The 9,722-nt window shown below is 42.6% G+C and overlaps 1 protein-coding gene across 1 annotated transcript in view; it reads right to left on the bottom strand.

Annotated features, from left to right (window-relative positions):
• The window catches only part of CMIP (c-Maf inducing protein), a 68,943-nt gene that overhangs the window by 43,674 nt on the left and 15,547 nt on the right, over positions 1–9,722 (bottom strand). Inside the window, exon 3 of the mRNA XM_008945700.1 lies at positions 9,089–9,139. Within this exon, the coding sequence (XP_008943948.1) occupies positions 9,089–9,139 (51 nt within the window). The remainder of the gene's footprint in view (positions 1–9,088; positions 9,140–9,722) is intronic.

Here is a 9,722-nt window from a genome sequence, read left to right as displayed (position 1 = left end):
AAGAACTTGCCACCTGAGAAACCACCTCAAACTGGTATTAAACAGCTACTAATGCCACACATTGAAGTAAGTGCTAACAAAAGATAACCTCTGAAATATAATCCATCACCCTTCTACTTCCCAGGAAATGCCAGTAAGTTTAGATAGCACTGAGTAGCACACAAAGCAATTATTTCTTCCCAGATATGCAAACCGGATTAAAAAGCCACGTCATCCCTTTTCCTATTACTCTGCACTGCTAGCAACGGGCAGCCTAGGCTTTTCCTGCCCTCCTCCCCTCTCACCAGTCAGCAAAACCTTCCAAACGGATATTTACCCACCTGTTTCACTCTCTCCTCCTTGGCAAATGTAGTATTTTGCTGAGTTTCTAGCACTTCAACACCATAAATGGCTTTGAAATTGGCTTCTCTCTCTTGTGCACCTGCATCATCAATGTCGTCAGCAAGAGAGATGGTGCACGGCTCAAGGAACGTGTTTGTGTCAGAAAGCTGCTGCAGAGCCTTAGGGAGAGCACAGATACTGGATACTCATGTGATGCTTGCAAGCATCTTAAAAGGGACTTGGGAAAAGAAGGTTATTTCTGTCTTCAGATGACTGGGCTTTGGAGCTCTGAATTTTCCAGTTTCTCAAAGGGAGACAATTAGATTTCAGAGCAGTATTTGCATCTGAAACAGTTCCATCACTTTGTTCTTATTGCACTCCATCAGCATAAAACCCCAAACCTCCTGCAAACTCTTTAGCTACCAGAATGCCACTGAATCTCTGCAATTTGCTTGTTTCCTTTCTCCTTTGTACACAGGCTTCATGACTTGCAAGACTGAATCAGGTCTTGCCACGTTCAACTTTGCAATCCTAAGGCTAGATTCCCAGCAGAGGATCAGAGATCACTGGAGTGGTGCAGCAACCACTGCTCACACCTCATGTTCAGAGGCAGGCTGATGCAGGCAAATCACTCACAAGAACCCTGTTGTCCTTGATGGATCTTGACTCTGGTCACATACCCATAACTAGTATTCCCGTCTTAAATACTACAGTGAAGAGCAGCAGAGACTAGGCTATGGAAAAGAGCTGTGATGCAATGGCTTGAGAATGAAGGGCAGACTTCTACTATCACAGTTTTCTGACACTTTTTTTCTGATTTGGAAATGGTCACTATTCTGGGGAAAAAAAGACAAGAAGGTATGACAGTCAAGATGAACATGTGACTTACAGCAAGTGCGAGGGCAGATGATATAGAATGTGACACTTGCCAGGTACTGTTAGAGGGGTTGTGTGGATATTAGCAGCAGTTCTATAATACTGCATTATGTATATTATGATGCACTCAACACACTAATTCTGTTGGAAGAAATAAAAGTAAGGACAAAAATGTAAGAAAGGAAAGAGAAATTCAAAACAATGCCTTGATCAACCTTTTTTCTTTCAGGCTTACGTAGGTCTTCTGATACCAAGAGTCCTCATAACATCCATAATGCAGAACTGGGCCCCAAGACAGCATCTTAACAAGGAGTGAGCATTAGTTTCAACTCCCAGAGTTAGGTTTTCACACCCAATGCATCATGTGAGGAGGATAATTACACTCCTGGGAAAGGCTACCAGTCTTGTGCTGTCTTTGTAAGAGATCTCATGAAAACATTTTTCTGCAGCTAGGAACCTGAACATGAGACTGATTTTGGTGTATACTATGACAGCTTATAGATGAGAAGCTGTGATTTAGAGAAACTGGTGGTCACCGTGTTCTGGAAGTCCTGATTGCAAAGAATTAGTCATAAGGTCAGTCTTGGAATAACGTGGAGGAACAATTCAACCAGTACAAAACCCAAGGATCCTTCTTGGCCTGCAGTTCAGCATTCCTGAGAACCAACATACTCCAGCAATTGCATTTATTCCTCTTCAGAGCCAAGACCTAAGTACACAATAACAAGCTGACCTGTTTATTCAGCTGGTTTTGACACCCCTCTATCTTCAGAACTAATATTAGTTTGAATAGGATAGTGTCCAACTCTAAAGGGGAAAATTTAGAGCTGGTCCTGACTTAGCTAAAGCAAGATAGAAAATAACTATCTAGTTTCTACTCAGATTTCACCACCAAGCCATTAATTGGCTTGAGTTCCATCTCCTTGTTTTGGCAATGTAGGAGGAATCTATGGGTATACAAACCACGTGTGCATACGGCTGGATGAGGGCACAGCAGCTCAGAGCAGCAGCTCAGACCCAGGCTGGCATCTCAGCACGTTGCTGAGAGCCTCTTTCAGCTGGACAAAGTGCTGGTGCTGACACAGATAACCCAGCTCCCCGACTGAAAGTGATTCATGGGAAGCCAATGCAGAGCAGCGACGCAGTCACATCTTATGGGAGGAACCTACTCCAACATCCCCCAGAAACAGTGAGGTGTTTTCCTAATGCAAAGGCAGTGAATGCTTAAAAAAAAAAAAAAAAAAAACCACCCTACCTGTTCCAGTTCTTAAAATGTGACCAGCGTTGCATAAAAAAATAAAAGGCAAAAAAAGCCTTCTGCCAAGATCTGGCCTGTTTCTCATCTATTCATTTCCACTTCCCAAAGTGAGATCGATGCACTTCTGCTGCGACAGCACAGCTACATCTAGCAAACTGACATCTCAGAGACACAGAACAAGGCCAAGATTTTACAAGTGACTTCTGATAACAGATGGCCTGAGGCTGTCAAACTGGGTGGGAAAATGAGGGAGGGGAAAAAAAAAAAAAAAACACAAACAAAAAACTAACCCAAAGTAGAAGGGAAGAATATTCAACTACAAAAAATAAACATTATGGAAATAAAAGGCTGTATGTATGACAAGACTTCCATGGTGTTGCTCCTGAATTTGCAATGAGCTTGTCCAGGCTATAGGCTGCAGTATTACCAATCACTGCATGCAGGCAAGGGGATGTTGCTGGAGAGCCCCACACAGGAAGACACAACTGCATTTCATGTTACCTTTCAAATGCAAAAGAACAACAAATCTTTGGCAGTAAACACCAACGTAATCATGAGAGGGGGCATCAGGAACTGAAAAAATGCCAGTATATAATTTTAGTCCCACTGTGTCCACCTGAAAGCTCTAACTGGTATCAGCTTCTCTTCTTGGCAATGCAGATCCACTAACACACCACTTGGCCCCTGCATCTGTTGCCTGTGGAGTATAAAGTCCAGCCTGGAACTCTATCAGGATGCTCAAAGTCCTGCAGGGGAGAGGCTCCAGCTATCTTAAAAACCTGTTCATGGTCTCCCACAACTCGTACCTGTGAATTCCATGGGAAGAGTGAAACCACCAGTTAAAATCTTGTGGGCTACCTTTTATCTGTCTAAGTAAGAAACCTGCTCCTCCAAAACTCACGTGTCAAAGCCCACAATGCTTTCAAAGCCCTGAGGCTTTGAAAGGCAAAACTTAATTCCACAGCTTAGGCTCCCAATAATCTATTATTGACACGTATATAAACACAAAAGAAAAAATACAAAGAAAAAAAGCTGTTGTTGGCCTGATTGTATGATAATTACTTATTGCTTCACCTCAAAATAACAGAAAATGGGAACGTCTCAGTTCTGTGGAAATACCTCAGGTTTTCAGCTAAAGAAAGCAAAGAAACAGCCAAGACAATTACAGCTGTGTGTGCTGCGTAACCACCAAAGAGAGGGTCTGAAGTCCAGGAACTACCACTCCAAAGAAGTGCTGAGCTCTTGGGATAATATTTTCACTATGCAGTACAGCACAGGGCTATTGCATTGTCACAGGGTATCAAAGCTTCCTCTCGCAGATCATAAATCAGGCCATTAAATACAAATGAGAGACATGGGCCCTTTTAACCATAACCCATGTGCTATTTGCCTTATCTCATAGTTTTAAGGCATGATTTACTGAGATTTGAGGCTATCAATTTCTTTATTGTCATAATTTAAATTCTATATAAACCCCCCTCCTGTATCAGCACTATTTTTAATCATTACCATGGTGACAAAACCATACAGGTGCTTTACACAAGGAAGGCTTCAACACACTTTCAAGAACAGTTTCTCTTAATTTTTTTGCTGTTTTAAAGCACAGAAAAATAATTCCCTCTGAACTTTCACCATTAGATACAAAAATTGATATGCACCCACAGCTACTATAGAAAAAATATTCAGCACTAATGGACAAGGAATTCATGACCTGGGCACAGTAAAGACCAGAGACCATATCACCATTCAGGTAAAGTATGGCTTTATACGACAGTCAATCCCTTTGCAGGATTAATAGGGCTGCTTGTGCATAGAAGTATCTATTTCCTGAAGACACAGATAAAACAACCCCTATGAGAACCAAGAAAATATTAATCCAAAATTAATGTTTTTGAATGAAAGCCAACATTGCTTGTTTTTGCCTTCAATGCAAAATGTTTGCAAATCCCCAACGACAGCATTGTTGCAGTTTCCCAACTCACGTGAAACAAAACATGGTTTCTGTGTCGAAAATGAATTTCCAAACAAAGGTGATGTGATTGTCTGCTGCAGGTCAGGGGTGTGTATGCACGCTGGGCTGCACGGACACAGACAGCAGGATGAGGGAGGTGCCTGCTTCCCTATAGTCTGGGGCTTCACAGCTCAGCTGCATGAGTTCTCAGCAACCTCATACAGGTTCAGAGCATACCCTGCACCGACTGAGGAAAAGGGTGATGTGGGTGGGGAGAGGACCAGACATTGCTCAAAGGTCTCTTCCAACATAAACAATGAACACAGTTGCCCTGTCAGTGCTAGCAAACAAGTAAAACCCCTAACCAAGAAGCACTACTCATGAGGGGATGGTCGAGAGCTGGTCAGCAGCACCAGTAGGAAGGACAAAGCATAGGCAAGCTTTTGAGAAGGTCCAGCTCAGAGGCACACAAAGCTCAGCTCCAGTCATGTGTCATGCTTTGCTGCAGACCTAGGTCTGTTCTTCCCATACAGTGTCAGTTCAGGACATTCCCCCAAATGCTGTCAACTGACATGTTTCATTGCTGCATCATTCACCTCACTAGAAAACACAAGCAACCCACACCCCACAATGAGGACAGAGTTTACTGTCAAGCATGCTAAAAAATGCAACATGCCCTGTGTAGTGTTTAGGTGTATTCCCCCCAAGAAACGTAAATCTATACCTGGACCCCCTATCACAAGAGAAGGCCTAAAGATCCCTGGAGAAAACATTGTTGGTGTCTTTTTTAATTCAAGTGCAACATGGTACTGAATTAGTCCAGTGGGCCTTTGAATGACTAATGACTTTAAGCACGTGGTGTAGTAGGGCTCAGCATTTTCTAGAGAGGATGGTACCTCTACGTGCTAGGCACTCCATAAACATACAGAAAGTCCTTAGCCCAAAGACAGCAAGATATACACAAGCAACAAAGTAGATGGATCTGTCTGGGAAAATGCCAAGGGTACATATTTGCTTATTTGTGTGTGTCCTGAAATTACTAGTCCCAAGCCAAGCTTTGCTGTAATCACCCCCTACAGAAGTGGCTGGTTACTGCTCTATCTACTCTAGATCCATAAAGGGCAATGAACTGCATGTGTTATTCTCTTCTGTATATTCACGGAAAGTGTTGTTATCTTTATTGATATACTGTTATGACTTATCAGCTTCCAAATACCAAAGATTACATATCATGGTTTCAATCCAACCTCCCTGGTTAAAAGGAACATTTCTTACACAATGGATTAATGATTTGTTTATGCTGAGGATCTGGACAGTTGTTAACATGTTCTGTTTGTTTTTTGGACCAAGAGAGTTTGGCTCAGCTGTAACCTGAAGGAAATCAGGATTTCTAAAAATAGGCTAAGGTGGCAAATAATCCTTTAGGATTTGCAAGACACAATGATATCCAGATTAAATGAGGAATTATAAGTAACCCTTAGTGGAGGGTTTTAAAGTGGAAAACCCAAGGAGAAAATGGCTACATAAGGAACAGTCTGTCCCTACATCCAGGCTCCCTTCAACGAGCACAGTCTTCAAGGAGAAAGTCACATTTAAAAAGCTGTGTAAGCATCTTGACAGTTAGTTAGTTGGATGACACATAAAACCTCTTGGAGCTGGATCTAAAACATGGATAATTATGTGTTTGGTTTTCTTTTATTTCTGTTTATCTGTAGCATCTCTTTTATTACTCTGTGGGCTGAAGAAAGAAATTATTCTTGATTTTTATTTCAATGTTTGTCTCTAGAAAAGAATTATTTCCAGGGTGCTGGGTGGCAAATTGAATTCCCACAGTGTGTTAATCTTTAAAACTGTACCACATAAAAGTTCTCTCCCAGACCTTAGCACCTTCAGACAAGACAAAAGGATAAGCAGTATGTGCCCAAACTTAAAGAGCTTCCCCAAGTACTTAGTAACACGGCTGTTCGCTGGACTGAGCCATTCTCCAGGTTGCTCAGATGACATGCAGCATCTCACTCCCAAGGCCTGAAGCACAGGAAAAGGACTTGGAAAGAAAACTGACAGAACAGGAGTCCACTCCCATAATTGTAACTTAAAGAAGGACAATCCTCACTGATGGAAACTCTCAGAAAATCAGTTTGTCATCTGTAAAATGGGAGGTCCTTCCATAAACTAGGTCCCTCCAGCCTAGTTTGGGCAGGGCAGGGCAAGAATAAAGGTCTTCTGCTCCACCTGCATCTATTGCCTGCAAGAGTGGGACTCTGTTGCCCTCCAAATGCTTCCACCACTCAAGTACAAACAATAGGAAGCTCATCTGTGCAATGTTTTTCCCCACATGACAGCTTCAGTTATCTGCACCAGTTTGCATCTGTGTTCTACATGCCCACAGAAATGTTTTGACCTGTTATTTGTAAGACCACTGGACAAATATATCATTCATCAGCACAACCACCCAATTATAATACAGCTGCAGCCATGTCTCTGCCAGCTGGTGTTTTGTGTAAATGACCCATTCCAGAAGAATAGGTTTCCTGTTTTTTTGTGGGTTCCCTCACTACCTGCTTAATCATCAAACCATACAAATTAGGGAGTGAGATGAACCTTGGCACCTGGCTCTTAAAGTCATAGGCTAAGTGTTAGTAAAGTGATAAACTTCACAAAGGTAGACTACATAACTCCACTCCACCCTCCTTCTAGGTGCACTGATCGTCTTGCCTCTTAGTGCTGTTGTGTTCTCACTTAAATGCCCCAAATATCAACCAAAGTAAAGAGCAAAAAGTTACCAGGTGCTCTTCCTCTGAACTGTTAAGCAACAAAATCCATCACAACTACCTCCATTTTAGTGAAGAGGAATTTGTTAGTGTAAAGTACCTGGGCAGTGACTAAACCCTGTCACTGTTCTTATGGGAAAAAGCTACTTGCTATTCTTGGTAAAGGGAAGGTCTTTCAAATCAAGATAATGTCTCACTTGTTTTTCAGAAATGAACTTAATGGGGGTGGGGAGGGAAGCAAGGAGGCAAAAATAAATTCTGCTCTGCAACAAGTTAAATTACTCAGAGTTTCCCAAAATGAGAGGCTTTGTCAGAAACACTGGAAAGTTTAAGAAATATTCCTTTAAAAACAACTCCCACAGAGCAAAGCTCCCTCTCCATGACCAAAAGGCATGTGAGCAAGCCAGGTCATTCTGTCTAGGCTCTTTTTTAAAAAAATAATTTAATTGATGCAGTGGGTGGTGGTGGGGCCAGGTTGCATCTTTACCACTCCTGACTTTTTTTCAGAGTTGCAGCTCCAACCAAAATTCTCCCCTCACTGCAGGAGCAAAGTGGGCACACGCCACCAGCACATTAGTAACTCAGCCATTGTGGCTGCAGGCAAGGTAGAAAAAGAAATTCCATCACCATTCCTGTCCATGCTTTCTCTGATCATCCTCGCCTGCCAAAGCAGGAGGAAAAATAACAGCCACATGGAGATACTGTCCCTGCACGCTTTGAGCTCTTTGTTATCCTCAGGAGTTGCAGAGAAAGCAAGGCTGGCTAGGCATTGTGGTAATGATACGGTCAAGAGGCCAAAATAAAGTGCCACACCACAGCCCAGCCCTCTGCTATCAGCACTGCTGTCCCACACTCCTTGTGGCAGTCAGGGTAACAGGCTGGAGAGTATGCCAGTGGTCTGGGAAGGGAGATCCTGACACTTGGCTCTCGCTGATAAGAACCTGGATCCGCTCTGAATATGAGTCTGCCAGACGCTGATCACTAGACAAAGCACACCAATACTGTAGCTTTGCCACACAACTATTTTGCAACTATCAAACACACCTACAACAAAACCAGTTTGGTGGGAGGGACTTCCTTGTATTTTCACATGTGGTTGCTATCAGTAGGCTGAAATCTTGACAAGCTACACAGCCAGCCTGGCTGACTTCACTGAAACCTTGCCGAAGACAAGCCCTGAACTAAAAAGCTACTGGTTGTGTTTCTCACCACAAGCCAAGAGAGGACAACCATATTCAGCATCTGGCCAAAACCTGCTTCCAGCTGCATCAAAGACCCATACAGATTCCATCCAAAGGTCAGCAGCTACAGCCTTTGATGAGGAATGTGCTGCTTTTAAGAGACAACGTTGTCACCATGATCCACTTCCCTTACTCAGGGCAATCTGTCCACTGTTCCCACTGAAAATGAGAAAGGGCACAAGACCTCTGAAGTGGAAACTGCCTTTACATCCAAACTGTCCTAAAGCATAAACACAGGCTGATGCTACTTACAACAACCAACTCTAAAAGTCACCCTTTCTCCATAGTTTATCAGAAAAAGAAACAAACAAACAAAACTCCCAAGTGTTCCAAGAGTCCAGAGATTACAATTAGGCTGTACTCATTCTGTAACATCCCATACTTGATAGTACAAAACCCAAACCATCCAATTTCAGTACTATTTCAAAGTGAATTTACTGGCTACCAACTTTCTGAAGTGAATCACATGTTGCTAATGCCGGGCTACGTAACAGGTTAATTAGTCCACTGCTTTCATGATATAAACAAGTTGAAACTCAATACATGTTCTGATTTAGGGCTTCTGTAAGAAACAGACTTTACCCATTCAGGGCTCTTACAGTGAAGGGGTAAGGAATGCTAAAAAAGTATTCTTACAGGCAAAAAAAAGACAGTGAAGTGCAGAACTTACCTTCCACTGCAAAGAATGGAACCACTGATCCCTCAGGTAACTGTTTGCAGCCTGCAATAAAAAAAAGTTACAAAGAGACCCATTAGTTTCTACCAGTGTTTCAGATCAAGCAGCCAAAACTAAGCAAATCACCCATGTGTGCACTAACACCAGTGAGACAGCACTCACCATATTCTGAACTTCATGACCTTGGCTAACTTCCCTCCGAGCCTCTTCAGAGTGAGAAAAACACTTCGCTCAAAGCTACAACTTTACCTTAGAACTAGTTTGTTTTCACAGAAAGGAGTGACACAAAGACCTCCTACAAATATCAAAAATACTGAGCCAAAACCTTACAAAACATTAAACCTCCTATGAAACAGTGTCCAGCCCCAAAAATGAAAAATCCTCCCTGATTTCAATGAAGTTTTGGTCTGTGAATGTCTGTAGGGCGTTTGCCTCTGCTATCAATCACCAGGAGCAGAGTGAGAAGATGGGCTGATACTTTATGAGGAGGGCTGGGTTTTTTCCATACTTGCTTTCCTTCTCCCGTTCCTCAGCTAGCCCCAAAGCAATTGGAATAACCTCTTAGCTCTTTCAGTGGTGTTAAAACAGAGGGAGAAGCGTAGCACACTCAGACATGCAGACACACGCT

Source organism: Merops nubicus, unplaced genomic scaffold (assembly GCF_000691845.1).
Source record: "Merops nubicus isolate BGI_N331 unplaced genomic scaffold, ASM69184v1 scaffold22158, whole genome shotgun sequence".
NCBI lineage: Eukaryota > Metazoa > Chordata > Aves > Coraciiformes > Meropidae > Merops > Merops nubicus.
The sequence above is the reverse complement of the archived record's forward strand: the minus strand, read 5'-3'. Positions and strand labels throughout refer to the sequence as shown.